The sequence below is a fragment of the Alosa alosa genome, chromosome 19 (genome assembly GCF_017589495.1).
Source record: "Alosa alosa isolate M-15738 ecotype Scorff River chromosome 19, AALO_Geno_1.1, whole genome shotgun sequence".
Classification (NCBI taxonomy): domain Eukaryota; kingdom Metazoa; phylum Chordata; class Actinopteri; order Clupeiformes; family Clupeidae; genus Alosa; species Alosa alosa.
This window is the reverse complement of record NC_063207.1, coordinates 10,990,276-11,010,275: the sequence shown is the minus strand read 5'-3', so window position 1 is coordinate 11,010,275 and position 20,000 is coordinate 10,990,276. Positions and strand designations below refer to the sequence as shown.

The following is a 20,000-nucleotide window of genomic DNA, read 5'->3' as shown; positions in this document are numbered from 1 at the left end:
TTATAAGTTTCTTATATTAAAAAGGAGATATCAATTATCATCAACAACGACAAGCCAGCTGGAGCCTGCCAATCGTTTTCTCTCCTTCTCGTAGCGCTCAGACGCCAGCTCTTAATTAAATGGAGTAGCATAATGCTCAAGTTGGATCTTAATGGAGAGGAGCCGAAAAGTATCATCTTTATGTAACTGTTGAAGTTGGTGCATTTTGACATTGTAAACGTTATCTAACAAGAGTGAAAAGCAGTTTGCAGTAAAGCTACTATTTGGCTAAATGTTGGTTCCTCTTTATCTTCAGCTAACTCCACAGACAGTAAAATAAACTCTCAGGCTTATGGTTTTAGGGTTTTATGGCTTCCGTTTACGTTGACATCAGCCCCCACAAAGGTAAACACTATTGAGTTAATATTTTGTAACGATTATGTATTTCAAAATGAATCGCTGATTAACACGTTAATTTTGATGGCCCTAAAGACACCTGGACTCGGGTCGAGACCAAAAGCCATATTTGGCAAGACCAGTGGCGACCGAGACAAGACCAAGTCCAAATACTAGCGAAGTCCGGAGACAAGTCCGAGACCATAGAAAAACGGTCTCGAGTCCGGACTCGAGTCCAAGACCGGACTCGAGTACTACAGCCCTGGGACAGAAAGAGAAAGGAGAAAACGGAGGGATGAGAGTAGAGGAGAGGGAGATGATCACTACTACAGTGGAACAGAAGATATAGAGAGAAGAGAGAGGAAAGGAAGGTGTGATGAGAGTAGTGGAAGACATGGAAAACAGAGAGACAGGAGAGGAGAGGAGAATTTAGAGTGGAGAATTTAGGAAGAGCAGAAGTAAAGTACAGAGCAGACGAGTGGAAGATGGAGAGGCATGAGAGGGGAGGTGTGGAGAGATTAGAGTGGAGAAGAGAAGAGAAGAGAAGAGAAGAGAAGAGAAGAGAAGAGAAGAGAGGAATATAGAAGAGAGGGCTTATGGAATGAAATGGAGGACTGAGGAGGGAAAGAGGGGGAGAGATGAGTCTAGTAAAGGGAGAGGGAGACGGAGGGAAAAAAGAAAGGTAGATCAGGAAGAAAACAGAGTAGAGGAGAAGGGCAGAGGAGAGGATAAGTGGAGAGAGGAAATTAAATGATAGACTAGTGGAGGAGATGAAAGAGAGAGAGAGAGGAGTAGAGGGGAAGTGGACCTCAGAAATAAGAGAAAGATAAGGGGTCAATGAAAGAGAGGAGAATGGAGGGAACATGGAGAGAATAAAAGAGGAGAGGATCTGTGGGACATGACACAAGAAACAGGAATGAGCTCACTCTAACTATAGGGCACTGATGTCCACACAACCAGGCTTTGCCACAAGTGTTTTAGAGCCCTGTTCGCATGCACACCATCAGACACACACACACACACACACACACACACACACACACACACACACACACACACACACACACACACAGAGACGCATACACATACACACACACACAGACAGAGAGATGCATACACACACTCACAGACAGACAGACAGACAGACAGACAGACACACACACACACACACACACCCACACACACACACACACACACACACACACACACACACACACACACACACAGACAGAGACGCATACACATACACACACACACACACACAGACAGACAGACAGACAGACACACACACACACACACACACACACACATTCACACTTCCGCTCCCTGAGCGTGCCACTCGCCAAATTCGGGTAAATCAACGGCAAAAGTAGGCGAGCCAAGAGACACATCACCACCACCACCAGCACCTCCACCAGCAGCAGCAGCAGCAGCAGCAGCACACGTTGCCCCACCCTGCCAGTGCTGCAACAGCCGGGCGGTATGATGACACAGTTACGACGCCATTGCAACAGCAAAATAAAACACTTCGGTGTCTTCTCTCTCTCTCTGGAGGAGACGAATCTAGGTCTGATCGGCTGGATGTGATCAACGGGCCGTTACATATCAAAGCTCTGCCCCATCCAGGCCGATTTGTTGTGGGCAAACTATACGCAGAGCAACCCGAGCATGTACTGTGTGTGTGTGTGTGTGTGTGTGTGTGTGTGTGTGTGTGTGTGTGTGTGTGTGTGTGAATGTGAGAGTGTGTGTGTGTACACATGCCTAGGCAAAGCACAAGCCAGCTGGACAGGGCGACCGGCACACAGCAATCCAATGAGCTCATTTTTAAAAACCAATTACTTTTCATAACTGGATTGCGTAGGCAAGGCTAAACAATGGGGTAGGCTTTGACACAATGAGGAACAATTGGGGGAATTTTTCATGCTTAATGCTTCATACTGTAACTATCGACAGGGTTTACATCTCTGCATTGGATAAGGAGAGGCAAAAGAAACTGCTTGTTTTCCCTAAATAGATTCCATTTGGTAAAGCGGGGAGTGCAAAATATTCCATCACATGGATTCTCCGCTCTTGTTTGCCAATGCCTTTCTCCATGCCTATCAGAGTAAACAAAGTTAGTTTGGATCGAATGAATAAGAACATTCAGCTAGATTGTCTTTTTCTCTCTTTCTCTCTCTTTTTCTCTCTCTCCCTCTCTTTCTCTCTACACCATTGCAAGGCCGTCTGTTACCCTGAGATAGCGGTTTAAACAATATCATTAAAAGAGATTCAATCCCCATTTAAAGTGAACTCTACAATCCCCTTTCCTAATTACAGAGGAATTGTTCATGAAATATTCAAAGGCGCCGTATCCCTATCTATGAATGTGAACTTCCATAAACTCGGTGCCAGACAATGCGCCGTGCGGTATAAATTAAGTTAAAGAGAATGTCTATGGCACATATCGTGCACTCATAGCCAGCTTTGCTAGAGCTTTCGCCGAGAGGGGAAGACCCTAGGAAAGCCATGCATAGTCGAGGAGTTAGCAGCACCCGTGGTGATTAAGCAGCAGACTCCTCATCTCCTGTTTGAGCTGTGAGATGCTGCATGTGTGGTTGGGTCGGTGAGGGCCTGGGATTCTACTTTGATTTTTATCGTTGTTTAGCCTAATCACAGCAAGTAGCGGGATATCGCTTATGAAAACCAATGCATCAGGAACTTTAACGAGGTTATTAAACAGTTTGAGTAAGGGGCAGGATAATTAGTCTGTTGGAAGAGAAAATAAAGGAAATAAAAAGAAAATAAAGCATATTGCACAAATATTACATCAGGGCGAGTTTCCCCCCTCCTTAATTTGTATTTAAAATGTTAATTGGGCAGAGATCCAATACTACCTGCAGTCAATACACCATGCAGCCATAACATCTTGATGTCACAATATGGTCGGAAAGGTATCTGAGAACCATATTTTTCATCAGTTTTCCACTCAATCTCTGTATTTACTGTAGGCATATTTAGATCTCTCAGAGCTCCATATGTAAAAAATCCATATGTGGATAATGATGTCATTTCCCCCACCATCCATTCACACCTCCATCTAACTTATCACACATCTCTACCCAGCCTACACCACCAGCATCTTTCACTGGTTAAACATCAAACGCATTCGCACAGCAAGCGTGTGTTTAAATCACAGACACACACGCACACACACACACACACACACACACACACACACACACACACACACACACACACACATACACACACACTCTGCTGATATCCTCCTGAATTACTCACAGTAAAACTTTACTCATCTGGATTAGCCTTCCTATAAAGAAGCCTATTAGTACTTCCTCCATGATAGGGATTCGCTGTTGGCAATCAGCTGCTTTTCAGACGCCTCCCGAGTGTGCAATGGCATCAGCACATGCTGATTGCAGCTCCCTGCTTCAGACTGGGTGACTAACAGAAATTTAGGCCACTCATTGCTACACGCACTGCTGTTAATCAAGGAGCACAAGAAACCTGATTGTAGAGGGGAAACAGAGGGTCGGAATTTGTTTTTGTGACTGTTTAAACGTGCATTTCCTTTGGCAAACCTCTCTCTTATCGGTCTCTTTTTGTAAGCATGTTTCGGGTTTCTGCCTTTCTTCCTGCCCTCTCTCTGACTGAGACTGTCTCTCTTTCCACTTCTTTTTTCACATCTCGTTTCTCTCTCTCTGTCTCTCTCACTCTGCTTGACTCTGTTTCTCCTCTCTCTCCATCTCAATCTCTTTTTCACTCTCTCTTTCTCTCTTTTTTACACACACACTCACACACATACACACACAGAAACAAAGACACACAGACATACACTCAGACACACACACATACACACACACACACACTTCTCTACCTGTGTGAGTGAGGAGACACGGCTTAAGCACCACGGACAGCGAACAGCTGTCCTCCACCCCACCAGCACCTCCATCACACACCACTACCCTGCCACTCTTTATTACAGCCTCGGCCGCACCGATCTGCTGGACACTCTCACATCTGCCTGCCTGCAGCAAGGTCACCTGCCCACTTCCTCCTAATTAGCAGCATGGCCAAAAATGGACGGGGTCACTAAAATCCGAGGCGGGTAAGGCCGTGCTCTGCCCAGCTTGAATTCCTTTCCAGGAGCTTGAGCAGAGAGGCTGCTGTATGCCAAATGTAGAGACTCCTTACAAATCTACAGAGTCAGTGTTACCTAAGAGGAGTAGAAATCTCTGCCTTCATACGCCCTCGGATCAATGTCCACCAAACTGGCAGACCATAATATTCAGTTTATGTACCTCATGTAGGGAAATATGTGATGGTGAGAGTAGCAGAGACACGCAAGAAAAAAAAACCCCAGAGAAAACAGAAAAAAACAGCGATTTTGACCTAATGTGATTTTGACCTAATGTGATTTTGACCTAATGTGCACTGCAAAAATCTGATTTACAGCTCCACAGATATTCTGTTGATTTGACCTTTGACCTCACAGCTCTCACTCAGACCATTTTAATAACTCATCTGTAAACTATCTATTAATTCTCTCCTTCCCAACTACATTGGAGATAACTGTTAACTAACACTATTCTACTATCTTTCAGTATTAAACTAAACCCCGGACTCTAATCCTATTTTTATTCCACATTGTCTGACTAAAGTGGCATCAGATGTCTGAATGCAGCCGGAATTCAGTCCAAAGTTCAGTACCTTGCCTTAAATATGCAATTTCTCTCTTCAATGTGTTACGTTTTTATCTGCCACGTGTTTTGCATAATACCTCACTGCAGAGTTTCTTTGGACCAAAGTGTCTGCCAGATGAATACATTTAAATGTAACGTTTCCAACACATTACAAAAACAAAGTACGGCAGAAAGAGAGAGAGAGAGAGAGGTAGAGAAGAAACTAAACGGTTAAATAAAAACATAGACACAGTGGAAGTGACAGAAGACATTAGAAACATTTGTGGAGGAGAGATATAGAGTGAGAGACTGACACACAGAACGGAGATTAGCGGCTCTTTGACGAGCACAGCACGAGACATTTTTACATCCACTGAATGCACTCTGCTCCCTAAATACACCACAAGCTGAGCAGCTCGCCACCCTGCCCTAATCAATCACACCGTCACACACTAGAACCTTCCGTCAGCCTAACCTCCCCCCTCCTCGCCCTAATCACTCACACCACCACACACTAGAACCTTCCGCTACCGTAACCCCCCGCCCTAATCACTCACACCACTACACACACTAGAACCTTCTGCCACCCCGGCCCCTTCCCTGTCCTAATCACTCACTCTGCCACACACTAGAACCTTCCGCCAGCCCAGTAGGGGCCAGGGGCCAAACTGACAGGTAAGCAGTTGAAGCCAAATGATAGATGAGTGGAAAAGGGGGATGAGCGCTGTGTGGAGCACGGACGAGTGAAAGGGTATGGCAGCCACACCAGGGGCTATGTGTGGTGGAGAGGTAGGGAGGGGGAGAGGAGAGGACAGGAGAGGAGAGGAGAGGAGAGGAGAGGAGGGGAGGAGGGGAGGGGATGAAAAGGAGTCAGGCGAGAATGTGACCCATTAAAGTTGGAGTGCTTCCTGATGGCGAGAGCACAGGCAGAAGGCAACGCCTGACAAGCCAAGACTGGAATGGAGGAGTCAAGGCTGGGCCAAATGGGACAGATGCTGACATTCACACACACACACACACACACACATACACACACACACTCCATTCCATTACAAAGACACATGCACAAACACACAAATGAATACAAAAGACTCACACAAAAGCATGTCTGAGCATGTATGAACATGTATACTTAGTATAAAGGCACAAATATGCATGCATACACAAATAAGCAAGAAGTTTACAGTATGACTAGAATATACATTACAGGATAAACATCATGTGGACATTACAGTAACACAAGGGAGTCAACCCAAAAACCTGTATGACTAATACACAACCATATAAACACACACACACACACACACACACACACACACACACACACACACACACACACACACACACACACTCTCTGTCTCTTTCTCTCTCACTCTCCCTTTCTCACTCTCTCTCTCTCTCTCTCTCTCTCTCACACACGTGGGCTGCTAACCTCTGCTCCATCCCACCCACCCTCCTGATTTCCTCCCGTAAAGCTTATCTTATTTGGGCAGCCCTCTCCCCCTGGGCACTGCTGTTAATTAGTTTTCTGCCCTCTCCCCCTGTTTTCCCAGCCTTCTCTCTCTCTCTCCCTCTCTCTCTCACCCTCTCTCTTTCCGCTGCATGTCTGCAGGTGTCAGGTGTGCTCACTGAAGTTCCCTCTTCAAAGGGGAGAAGGACGCACTATCCACAGCCACACCAGCCGTTGAGGGGGCCAGGTGGCAGTGGCGGTGGCCGCGCGCGGACCATCTGAGTGAAGGCCGATGCCATGTGCACAGCAGAAGGACAGCGCTCAACTGGCAGTGGATGCCATTGCAGTAATTGGTTTTGTTGTGCACTGCAACACACCTGCATAATTTAGTTACGCAATGTATATTGCAAAATAAATATATATATAGCCAGTTCAAACAAGACTGGATTTGTTTTTCAATGCTATGAGCTTGCTTCATGGTTAAACATTTTCCAAAATGACTCATGTTATAGTTGTTTGTATGGTATGGATGAATAGGAAGTCCATACTTCTTGTATGAAGCTTTTTGATGTGGCATTGCACCTGTATGGCCCATGCTATCCTATGTATGGATGTATGGATAATGCTATGGATTACTACAAAGCTGGCTAGTATAACTACAAAGCTCTGGTGCACTCTCTCCCTTACCCTGCATGGACTGACAGAAATCTTGGTTTGGATGCCGGAGAGCACGCCTGTCTATTTTTTTTTCTTCCTCCAAACCACTACAAAGGTTTGATTTGAAAACCTTTCAAATCTGTTAGTATTCGACTGAAAATCAGCAGGGAGAGAGAGAGAGAGAGAAAGAGAAAGAGAAAAAAAAAGAGAGTGAGAGATACTTCAGAGGATTCAACTAACACCCGTGGGCTTCGTCTACCAACTCATTTCATTATTTATCACAATGCGCAACACTCCATGCACCATTGCTTTCAGACGAGACACACCTCACTCACTCTCACTCTCTCTCTCTCTCTCTCTCTCTATCTACCTCCACTCGTCCTCCCCCCTCTCACTCACTCTTTCTCCTCCTCCCAGCCCCCCACCCCTCCATTCGACAGAAAATGCTTTGCGGGTCCCGAGAGCCGGTGAAAATCTATATGGCGAGCTGTGCTCGACTGCACCACCGAGCCTCGGCTCACCTCCCTCCATCGCCTCTGTCCCTGTGGAAATATGGAGCGCAAACACGGCCGCGCGCCACGCCACTGATGACGAAGAGCACACGCACACCCTATCCTCCAAAAAAGGGCCGCATTTCTAATTGCCCTTACTGATATGACTAATAGTGTGTGTGTGTGTGTGTGTGTGTGTGTGTGTGTGTGTGTGTGTGTGTATGTGTGTGCATATGTGTGTGCATGTGTGTGTGTGTGTTGTGTGTGTGTGTGCATGTGTGTGTGTGCGTGTGTGTGTGTGTGTGTGTGTGTGTGTGTGTGTGTGTGTGTGTGTGCATGTGAATGTTTGAGTGAGTGAGTGAGTGAGAGAGAGAGACAGAGATGGGTCCAAAAAAAGAAAGAAAGAAAAAAAATCCAGAATATTCTCTCATGTGCCAAAACTTGTGGCTCTTGTTGACTTTGAAATGCCGGTGGGCGGCCACTCCCAATGACAAACCTGACAAGGAATAAATCACTCTGCGTGATGTCATTAGAAGTGGCCGCCGACTTCGATGCTCCAGCTGAGCGCCGCTTGTCTGTGACGGACGGGGGTGACAGGGAGCCGCCGTGTCGCGTCGCGTTGTGCGCCGCACCTTGCCCGCCCCCCCCCCCCGCCGCGGAGGTGAGAGCGTTTGAAGAGCATCAGCGGGCTTCTCCATGTGACCCCCTTCTCCCGTGAAGCCTGACAGTTCTGCGGCCCCAGCTGCTGTTTGGGAACGCAGCGTGCACCGACAAAACACGGCTAAATATACCTCCGGTAGCCATTTTGTTTGCGGCATGTGTTTTGTGATTGGCTGTGAAAGGGATTAGACATGCTGTCACGGGGAACAGCTTTGCGTCGGGAGACTCAGGTGTATCTGCTAAATAAGAATAAACTGTGAAATCTACTTTTAAGATTTAAAAAAAAAAATGTGTTAATTGTCACACAAAGGTCATGACTTGTCATACCCAATAAACAATCATCCATCTGTGTCAACTCAACATCAACATAGCTCTAATTTGGAGACAATTTTGTGTTTTTATATTTTCATTGGTTTCAACTGGACGGGCTGGAATGAGTTGGCAAGAGCCCAAACCGTCTCTCCAACAGCAGTTGCCTGGCAGTACTGACTTGACTTCCGGGGCCCAAGGAAAGCACACACACAAAAAAACAATAAATACATCTCGACTACTAACTCTATCAACCTATCGCACAGAGCTCAGCTTTTCACCACTGTCCTGCAAAGTGGCTGCAGAAGGCTGGCAATCTAATAAGCACCACAGCAGACTCAGTTATAGATATTGTAGCTTCACATCACGTTATGAAGACCTCCATACACTCTGTGCTCCAGGTACGAGGAACCGGCTCTTAAAATTGCTGCTCGGAGACAATCTCACAAATCAGGTTTCTGCTACAGTAGCCCAGGATTTATCCAATAGACGCCGTGGGCAAGACAGCTCCGGTGTGGAACATGGCACTAAGACAACACAGGCAGCAGAAGGAGCCGAGGGAAGATTTTCCTTGAAAGAGTATGGCACACTTAAATCAGTGGGAAAGTAAAGTTTTTGCCTAAAAGCGAGCAGATGCGCATTGAGTACCTAAGATTAGCCCTATTATTTTATTTATGGGAGGCAGAGACACTGTAATTGCTGTACTGGTAAGGTAACATGGAGCACCATCTGGTGTGCCTATGGAAAGTGGAGGAAATACCTCGCCCCGTGAGAAAATATGATTGCTGCTGCAATTCTATGTTCTAAAGAGTGCTCTATGGTTATTGCAATGATGCATCTAAGAAAATGTTTCCTGGGTGACACAATGGCAGGTACCAGGAGTGCAAATCAAAGTAATCTTGCACACACAATATTTCTGAAAAAGTGTGCACTCTCTGTAGGATAGATCCGCTTTATTCAACCTGTATTTGATATGAATTTAAATCCTCGGAGTGAAGTCGTGCAGCAAAGGGTATTTTCCCAGTCCCACTTCATCTTCATCATCGGTCACCAAATTGAAATACAAAAACCCAGCCATGCAAAGGTCTGCTGAACCATACAGGGGAGGGAAGAACAGGCAAAAAAAAAATGCACAAGAGCAAACTCCCTTCGCATTGGGCGCCAAAAGTGTAAATGGACGCTCACTGACCTGCTTGATTCCCAGTCTGTAGGCCTTGATGCGGTCCACTGAGCCCGGGTTCATTTGGGTCCACTGGAGCTTGAAGCCATACACCCGCGGCCTGTTCTGCCAAAGAGCCCCGTAGGTGTCATAGTAGAACTCCGGTTGAAAGGCCTTACCTGCAAATGAAATATATGAAAAAATCACAACTCAGAAAGCTAAATGTTATGCGAATATTTCAACATATCAAGGGAGTTTTGATTAGAGTTGTCAGGTGCCTCATTTCTGTGCTGACACCTGGATGAACTCGTATTATTTTAGAATGAATTTCTAATAAGCATCCTGTGATTCATGACAGCTTTTTCCCCCCCACACTGAAGTGTCCCATTTGTCGGAGCGAACCTTGTTTATGCCGTGCGCACAAATGAGTTTCTCGCTGTCCGCGCTAAAAAGCATTGTCACATTGGCTGTTTGATTACAGGGTTGAAAGTGTTTATGAGGCCCTTTTTAAAGGGCTTTAGGAAATTACAGTAGCTGATATTCTGATGGCGAGCGTTCGGAGCGTTCGGAGGTCAGAGGTCAAACAGCTGAGTAATTGAAGAGACACTGGAGAGCTTTGGAGAATGTGATTAAAAGAAAAGTCACTTGGTGAGCATGAGTGAGGAAGGAGGAGGAAGAGGAGGATAAATATATATTTAAATAGCTGAAAAGACCCATCTTTAACGGCAGTTCAAAGGAAACATGGACACAAAACAAGCATCTAAAGAGGTCTCGTCATTGAACTTGGGAGTTGACAGCAAATGAAAGTGGAGACAGAAAAAAACAGCTTAGCCCCGAAAGGCTGTCCATTTCCTCGTCAAAGTGAAAGGAAAAAAAAAAAAAAACCTTGTGGTTGCTGAGGCTGAAGGGAAAACAACAAGATGGAAGCCTTTTAAAATGCTCATTAGCAGTGAAAGGCAAGCCGGATAATGTGTGTGTGCCGACATAAACATGAGAATCGCCTCCATCACCAGGAGACTGTAGCTCATATGCCACAGTGGCTAGGGAGACGCATGTGTGTGCAAGAGTGTGTGCATGTGTGTGACTGTGGGTGTGTGCGTGTGCATGATTGTGTGTGCGTGATTGTGTGTGTGTCTGAGTGTGTGTGTGTGTGTGTGTGTGTGTGTGTGTGTGTGTGTGTGTGTGTGTGTGTGTGTGTGTGTGTGTGTGTGTGTGTGTGTGTGTTTGTGTCTGTGTGTGTGTATGTATGTGTGTGTGTGTGTGTGTGTGTGTGTATGTATGTGTGTGTGTGTGTGTGTGTGTGTGTGTGTGTGTGTGCTTGATTGAAAGGTGCGGGGGGCTGGGGTGGGGATGGGGGTGTTACCACTGTGCAGGCGGCAAGAGAGGAGAAATGTACAATTGGCCTGTCCACATGTGAATAAGTGCCAGCCTGAGTGGCGTATCAAGGTTGGGGAGGAGGAGGAGGAGGACGGAGAAGGGGAGAGGTGGAGGGGATACAGGTTGGAGACGCAGAGTACAGAAATGGACAGAGTAAGAGAGAGACAGAGAGAGAGAGAGAGAGGGAGAGAGAGAGAAAGGAAGGAACTAAAGGGGGAAAGCAGACGCAGTGAGAGAGAATGAGAGAACAGAATTAAAAAGACTTATGCTTAAGCCTCATGCAGATGTGCATACATATTCCTATACTCATATATGTAATACAATAGGAGATATATGTACAGAGAGATAGATATATAGCTACACAGAAACAGACAGAAGTATGTAGATAATATACAGATGTGCCGATGAAGAGGGTGAGCCAGAGAGATGAAGGCAATTGTGCTGATGTGTGCAGCCTGCAGATTAATCCTGTCACCTGTGACTGGTTTAGTGGCCGCCTATTAACAGGAGGAATCTACAGGAACAGCTAATGGGCCGTTCACTCTGCTTAAAGCTGCCAGATAAAGCCATAGAGCTCCATGGGATAGGGGGCACATTTACCCAGGGCTGGGGCACCATGCTGCTCCTGTAGGCCTATCACGCACGCTACCCCTGCAGATGACTACGTCTCAAAGGGTTGGGGACAGAGGGAGTGGGGGATGGTGTGTTTGTGTGTGTGTGTGTGTGTGTGGGGGTGTGTGTGTGTGTGTGGGGGGGGGGGGGGGGGCTAGGTGCCCAGGCAATCATGTCTCGTCAGGCTTGCTGATCACCCGAGCACCAATGGGGCAATCTCCTCCAACCCACCTGTCGCTGCCGCCACTGACACAGCCACAGCTTTTCATTCCGATGGGGAATGAGAGCGAACGCCAAGTGAACAGCACTCACACACCGCTAATCGATCATTTAAAGACTGCTATCTGCTGATTAAAAGAGTGGAATCAGCCGCACCATTGGGGGCGACCTGGTCGCTAGTAGCTGAGGTGAAATCCCTCCAGCCAACGATGGGCCTTTAATAATGATAAGATTGCCCACCCCGTGCTCTCCTGTCCAAAGCTAAATTGCTTTGGAATTGGCCAACTGTTGTTGGAGCACGCCTCTAAATCATATAATGCTGCCTGGCACGGGCCACTCAAACCAGGAAATCCCCCAAACCCACTCTGTGTGTGTGTGTGTGTGTGTGTGTGTGTGTGTGTGTGTGTGTGTGTGTGTGTGTGTGTGTGTGTGTGTCTCTCATCAGCAGCTCTGCAGTGCAGAACCCCTGATCTCACACATGTACACTTTAATAATCATATTACGGTGTAGGGTCTGATTGACTGAAAGAGACAGACTGCAGTGACTACAGTGGAGAATGAGGATCGGACTGCCATGGCAACAAGCCTGGCTCATTGGTGATGTGGTTTAGGGCACAGGGGTTGACCACCATGGAGACCCATTCTCAAGGCTCGCTGGGTTGAATGCTCTTTTTTTTCTGTGCCAAAAGGAAGTATGTCTATATCAGAACTTCAATATTATATATTAGGATAGTACTACATTAGAGGACAGATATTTGGTTATGGTGTCCTACTTTTATTGTCCAGACCGACCAGTTTTAAATGTGAATAGTGTTATAACAGTCATGATAATGAGGCTTGTCTGACATGTCTTACTGTAGTTTGGTTCCAGTTAGAAATATTTCAACACCTTTCCCCGGGGAGAATATAAATATGTGTGTGAGGGAGTGATTGCATCTATCTGCGTGGAACTTCATCAGCTGACGCAGGCAAACACTGTCCATCATCAAACAGCACAACTGCCAACACCAGAGCCGTCCATCCTGCCTCAGACTGAATCAACACACACACACACACACACACACACACACACACACACACACACACACACACACACACACACACACACACACACACACACACTGTCTTGCCATGAATATTTCATCTCAAAGTCCAGCTGTCACCCTAACAAGCAGTCAGTGCAGTCACAGGCGCAGCGAGGCGACACCGGGGCCACTCGCCAGCGACACACCCACACACACACACACACACACCCACACACACACACCCACACACACACACACACACACCCACACCCACACACACACACACACACACCACACACACACACACACACACACACAAGATATTCACACGCAAGATATTCATTCCATGCGACACACACACACACACACACACAGACATCTCCAGTCGAGAGATTCACTCCTGACTTAACCTTCATCGCCGACAAAGCCGTCCAAACAAAAAAAAAAAAAACACACACATACACACAAAAGCTGCCTGTCGGGGAAAATGACCGCCACGAGCACGTGCGAGATAGAGAGAGTGGCGGACAGAGAGAGAGAGAGAGAGGGAGAGATCCAGTGATTGCTCTCCTTAGCTCTCATGTGCCCCTGTGCCTACTCATGAGTGTGTCTGCATCACACGCACGGGATGCCGCGGCCATCTAAAACTTAATGCCTCGGAGCCAGACTGTTTGCTGTGCTTGCTGCCAACAATCCATCTTCGGACCCCTAAAACATAATGGCCATACACGTGTTTCACATAGACAGAGAGAGAGAGAGAGAGAGAGAAAATAAAGAGAGAAATAAGGCGAGAGAGAGTGAGAGCATAAGAGAAAGAGAGGAAAGGGAGAAAGAAACAGATACTGTAGGATGGAGAAAGGGATTGATATAACCAGAAAAGGAGGAAAGAGATTGAGAGAGAGTGAGATTGAGAGAGGAGAGAGACTGAGAGAGGAGAGAGATTGAGAGAGAGAGAGAGAGAGAGAGAGAGAGAGAGAGAGAGAGAGAGAGAGTATTTGAGAGAGAGTATTTGTTCAGATGGGTGAGTTTTATATTGGCTGGGCTTTCGGTGGGAAAAGACAATGTTGGTGTGTGTGTGTGTGTGTGTGTGTGTGTGTGTGAGTGTGTGTGTGTGTGTGTGCATGTGTGTGTGTGATATAATCCTATATGCCTGCTGAGCAGCAGAGGAAATTCAATGCAAATGATATGATTAGTGGCGAAACATCTAACCTAAGCATCAGAGGCAGGTAGATCATATTGAGCTTCTCCTCCTCACTGTTCATCGCTAACGAATGGCTCATCAACTCTCTGTGATGTATAGCCCGAGAGGCCAAAAAAGAAAGAAATCCCACAGGAGTAAAAAAAAAAAAAAAAAAAAAAAAAAAACAGGCAGGGCCGGGCGACAACACGGGCAACTTACAGAGTGGCACAGAATCAAAGACGAGCCTCTCTCTCTTGAAGACCGACTGAGCCAATTGTTCCGGGTGACGAGGCGAGGCATTTCTAGCTTTGCCAGTTCAGGTGAGAAGCAGCCAATCCCAAAATGTCCACGCTCAGAACCACTAACAGAATCTAGGGCAGCACCAGCAGTATTTGTGTTTTTATTTCATGTCTAACACTGGCTACATGGGCTAAACAGGAGAGCGATGAAATATAACTTTTTTTTAGACATTTTCCACGAGTACATCCTTCAAAGTCTTCTACAATTGCTACCAATTTCCCCATCCTTTTCTTTGACATCAAATGTATGTATCAAACTGTATAGTTTTCTGTCTTTTCAACAGGCAAAACAATTGCTTTTTGTGCTTGCATGAAAAGCAGTTAATTAGATTTGCGCGAGCCTCGTGTTTATCGACAGTGACAAGGACATCACCCTGAAGCATTTGACCAAAACTGTGCAATTAAAATTCTAAGACGAGAGAGAGAGAGGGGGAGAGAAGGAGAAAAAAAAGATGTGAAGCTGGGATGTGGACTGATATCTGAAATCAAGAATACAAAGAATGGAGCAGGGGATGGGAACAGACCAGGCAGGGTCAAAAGCAGATTCATTAAAATGCTGTTGTACCCGTCTAATTAATTACCCATTCTTCCCCCATTCACAGGCCTGTTCTTTAACTTTCCAAAGAGTGAAATCTGAGCTCCAGGCCTGTTTAAGACCATCTGCAATTATTCAAGCCAGAGGAAGAGACAATGGAACATTCCGGATGATGTATAAACAAATAAAGCACTGCACTTTTAAAATGTGAACAAAAAAAATACATTGTAATTTTCATTAAAAGCCACCAATTGTCAGAAAATAACATATATACATTAATGTTGTAGTTGATAGCGCACTCTGTATATATAAGGTAATTATGTAAAGTAATATATAATATTCAATAAACAGTTCAATTAACAGTACTGATGCCACTGTTGAGTACATTAAAAAGATATCGATCATCAATAATAGATCACAAGCTGCTATATTGATCATGAAATTAAAAAAATATTGTGTCACTATGCTGTTTAATCCACAATCAGTACAGATAAGACAATATGTAATAATCGATAAATATTATAACAATAACAGCATTGATGAAACGGTTCAATAACAGCACATGACAAATCATAACCAGTAGTAGCATTGCTAAACACATTGTACGCAATAATTGACTACTAGAATATACAGGAAAGCTGTGCTGTCCAGACTGGCAGTGCTTCCATATGCCAGTGGGCACAGCTATAATAGAGTTGCCAGCTCTGCCAGGCTTTCTAGGCACATCCCTTGAAGGACTGCATTGACGGTGACCTTTATGACATGTCAATGATGGCGCTGGAATCCTGAGATCCTATCCATCCTGGGCTGACTGTCAGAGCTACGTGCCAGGACTGCCCGCAGAGACCCAGTGCCAGAGGCCTTGGACAGTATGCCATGCATATGATATACAAAGCATTGCCCAAGCATACTAATGCTTTAAAAAAAAAAAAAAAAAAGGCTACCAGTACTGCCAGCTTTTCGTGAATGCAGCACACTGTATCTGAGACAGAGCAGACATGTATAATGAAAATAAACAGTTAATGTAAACAAAATAAGCTGATTATTGTATTGTGCTTTTTCTGGTGGAAAAAGGTATTCATGCTGTACAATGTTTCAACTTTGACTCGGCCCAGTGGTCTCTTTATGACATGTCGTTGAGGTAACTGCAGTTGCGTGTTGTCATGCTGGGTTTCTACTCCTCGGAGCACTGACGCATTCGGGCCTTGTTGGCGATGACATGGCACCCAGCTCTGAGCAAACATGCACTGATAGTTGCCTGCTCCACATTGTTAGCGCTTAGCGCATGTCAAAACAAACAAATCACGCGTTGCCACTGCATCCTTAAAAGACTCACGACCCAGCGATCGATACCATTCTCATGCCATTCCGAGATGATTTTCATGGCCGGGTGGAAACCATTTACCTTCAACTGTCATCACTCTCTTGTTGACTCTATTGTTTGGGAAAGTCACTTGGATAAAATGTCATAATAAACTGTGGCACTGCAATCATGTTTACGTAACCTTACATGAACTGCAATGTTTCCTACAGGCATTTGCTCTAATTTGATAATTCGACTGAAAGACATTTCACAGCTGACGGTATACAGCATCGGTATATGTGCCAGGGACAAGTAAAAACAACTGGACTGTGACAAAAACAACACATCAACCACGCAGCGAGACTCTGAAGTTAAGCCTAATTGCAGCATTGTGGGAATGCTGTGATTGTCTCGCTTGACCTTAACTACAAATACTGCGGGCGGTATGTTCCGAGACACAGGAAGTGGCCATGTGGTTCAGCCTGAGTGCTCGGTCTGTCCCCGACGGCCTCATCAACACTTGCTGTTATCTGGCTTGGCTCTTCACACTGTGGCTTTATGATGCAAACCACTCGATAAACTCAATTATATCTTGGAATTAAAGCTCTGTAAATTTAGAAGTGGCTTAAAACATCATACAGAGTGCATCTCAGTTCAGACTACTCAATAGTGCTTGATAGATCACACACTATATTATATTCAAACCCAAAAGCCAAACACAACTGAACCCTAATAAATTTAACTGTGCTTAACTCCAAATAAATTCAATGTTGCAACTAAAAGCAACGTTAACTTCATATCCAAGCTAAATACAGTCCAGCTCGATCAATCTCACCAAAGCGTTATCCTGAATTCTTCAACAAGTTGGACAAGAAAAGTTGGGCAAACCCTTTCTCATGCACACCTGGCCCGAGGCTGAATAAACGACTCCTAAACGCAGCTGCAACTACAATGAAAGCCACACAGAGGCATCAATCAATCCCATCAGACCCGTTGGTTAAACACTGTATTGACTGGCCCTCAAGCTGAATGCAAATTGCTTCAATGAATTAAGCAACAATGGGCAACAGAAAGATCAATGCTGAGGTCAGAAGGTCATGATACTGTGAACACAGTGATGGAAACTAATTTATATCAACATACTGCATAATCATATAATCTATGACCAATGGTGACCACTGAGTTTTTCCGTACATATTGTAGTTGTTTTGTGATATTGCAAACTTTGTCAAAAACGGTGCTAAATCCTAGCCTGGAAAAATCTAAACTCATTCACAAAGTGAATAGAGTTGCATCGCAACAGGCACTAACTTTGAAATCATTGGTCCAGCCTTACTAATCACATTGATCAGAGATTCCTAACGTTACTTCCTACTTCGACTAAATTTTACAAACTGACAATAAACAGCATCAACAGTCAGGAAACAATGTATGTGGGTGTACCTTTGCTGTAAATCAATTTCTACATCTTTCCAATTGCATTTTTTGACATTTGCAGGTGTTGCTGCTTCTGTTTATCACAATAAGTTCCCCTCGTCATTGATTGGCCTGACATTTCTTATGTTTGAGGGAAACGGTTATGAACTATGGAGTTCCAGACAAGATCTCCCTGAAAGAAGATCTAGGTGGGCGGGGCTAGGCTAACTAAATCCTTCTAGGCGTCAAAAAATTAAACTTTGGAAATAAAGGATAGGCCTCACAGTTATTTTTTAAACTTTTTTTTTTTTTAAATTGCTCCATCTTCAGTGTGCTATGGCGGGTGAAATCATGTGAAAACTATAACTGAGTTCCATCCTTTATTTCTGGTAAAGTGCTTGAGGAGGTTGAGAAGCACCGCACACCCTGACTCCATATCAATACTTTATTTAATCGATAATGTTTTGGCCTGGGCCCTTCTTCAGATCGTGGCTAGACATATCATGTCATTGCTTCATGCTGTCTGAAATAAGGCACTCCAAACAGTTAAGTCCCAGACCAGCCCTCTCACCTGTGACCAGGAAGGTGCATCGTCCAGCCCCAGCCTCGTTGGTGATGTCGCAGGTGTACTCGCCGTAGCCCTCGCGGTTGAGTGCGCGCACGTGGTACTCGGTCTCGTCGCGCTGGTTGAAGTCGCCCACGGTGAGCAGGCGCGTGCCCAGCTTCCACTCGTACTTGAGCACGCGGGACGGGTGCGCCCGCAGCACGCGGCACGTCAGCGTGAAGGCGCGGCCCAGGCCCTGCCGGATCTCAGTGTAGATGGGCTCCACCGCCGGAGGGTCTGTGTGAAGGACGGAGAGAGAAAGACAGAGAGAATGACACAGGGTCATCAAGAGAGGAAAGTCACAAACGGGTTAGAAAGTTGGGGGGGGGGGTTGACTTTGCTGAGTTGTAGGAGGTTCCTTTGTTAAAAGTGGGTCACTGTCGTGGTGTCATGCTGAAAACATTTTAATGTCAAGGTTTTATGAAATGGTTGAACTGAGGACATGGGTCTATCTCGTTCCTTCAAAGCAATCTTCACAAAATTTCATGGAATACACAACACAATACACAAGTTTTGCTTCAGTTTAGAAGGTCTAAAAGTTCACAACAATAATTATCCCTGTGTCATGTAATTAAAGTACTAATTAAAGTAAACATTGATCTTGCAGTTATTATTTCTTAATGCAAGACTGATTTGATGCAAAACCATGCATCCCTTTGTCATCTGGCTACACTGTTAAAAAATAATCACATCACACACTTATCAAATTATACTCACATAGTTAAACAGACTATGGGAACTGTGCTATCAAAAAGTGCCAGCCATTAAATAAATACATAACCAAAATTGGTGAAATAGCAGGAGGACATGAATCTTTCAGATCTCTCATTAAATATGAAAATCACAGCCGAGGCAAAAAAAAGAAAGAAAGAAAGGAAGAGAGAAGAGAGAGAGAGAGAGAGAGAGAGAGAGAGAAGAGAGAGAGAGAGAGAGAGAGAAAGAGAGAAAGACTGGGGAAAGAACTTGCAGTCCCATTGGGTGCTTATCTCAACATATTTTGGTAATCTTAAGATCAAAAAACTCCAGAGTCATCGGAGCGCTGAGAGATGCCCCCGGCTGCAAGATCAAGAAGGAACATGCCGTCAACTCTGACTACCGACAACTGATTAAAAAAAAAGAATTATTAAATAAATAAATGTAAAAAAACTATGGAGAAACACTGCTTGGGAGTCATTCTAATACTGCTAATGTTCCTTTTTGCCTGACTATTATTCACCGGAATCAGCTTTTATGCTCAGGTTTATGTGTGTTTCGGCTAATCAAAGAGGCTAAGCACACTGAACGTCTCTGTATTCCTGAAGGAGCAATCCTTCTTTGGGGCCAATTAGAGTCAAGGCATCCCATATATGCCTCTTAATGCTCACTGTGACACCAGGCTGGTGTTATTTTGGTATTTTTTTCGCTTAATTTTGGAACTATATTAGTTTCTGCTATGCTAAGATAAAAAAGGCTTTAGGGACTGAAGCCTGGGAAAGAATCTGACTACAAAACACAACATAAAAATATTATTTAATTTGGTGCTACATCCTTTAAGCATACAATGAAACACTTCACTTGATCAGGGATCCATGTTATTTAATACACTATTTACCATGAGTAAATGTAAATGCATGCATTTGATCCACGTATATATGATGTTAACTAGTAA

At 44.9% G+C, this 20,000-nt stretch overlaps 1 protein-coding gene across 3 annotated transcripts in view; it reads right to left on the bottom strand.

The window, feature by feature from the left end:
- The window catches only part of mdga2a (MAM domain containing glycosylphosphatidylinositol anchor 2a), a 154,619-nt gene that overhangs the window by 28,764 nt on the left and 105,855 nt on the right, over positions 1 to 20,000 (bottom strand). For all 3 annotated transcript variants that reach the window (XM_048228706.1, XM_048228709.1, XM_048228707.1), the window contains exons 9-10: positions 18,320 to 18,589; positions 9,814 to 9,962 (exon numbers count right to left, since the gene is read on the bottom strand). In XM_048228706.1, the coding sequence (XP_048084663.1) occupies positions 9,814 to 9,962; positions 18,320 to 18,589 (419 nt within the window). The remainder of the gene's footprint in view (positions 1 to 9,813; positions 9,963 to 18,319; positions 18,590 to 20,000) is intronic.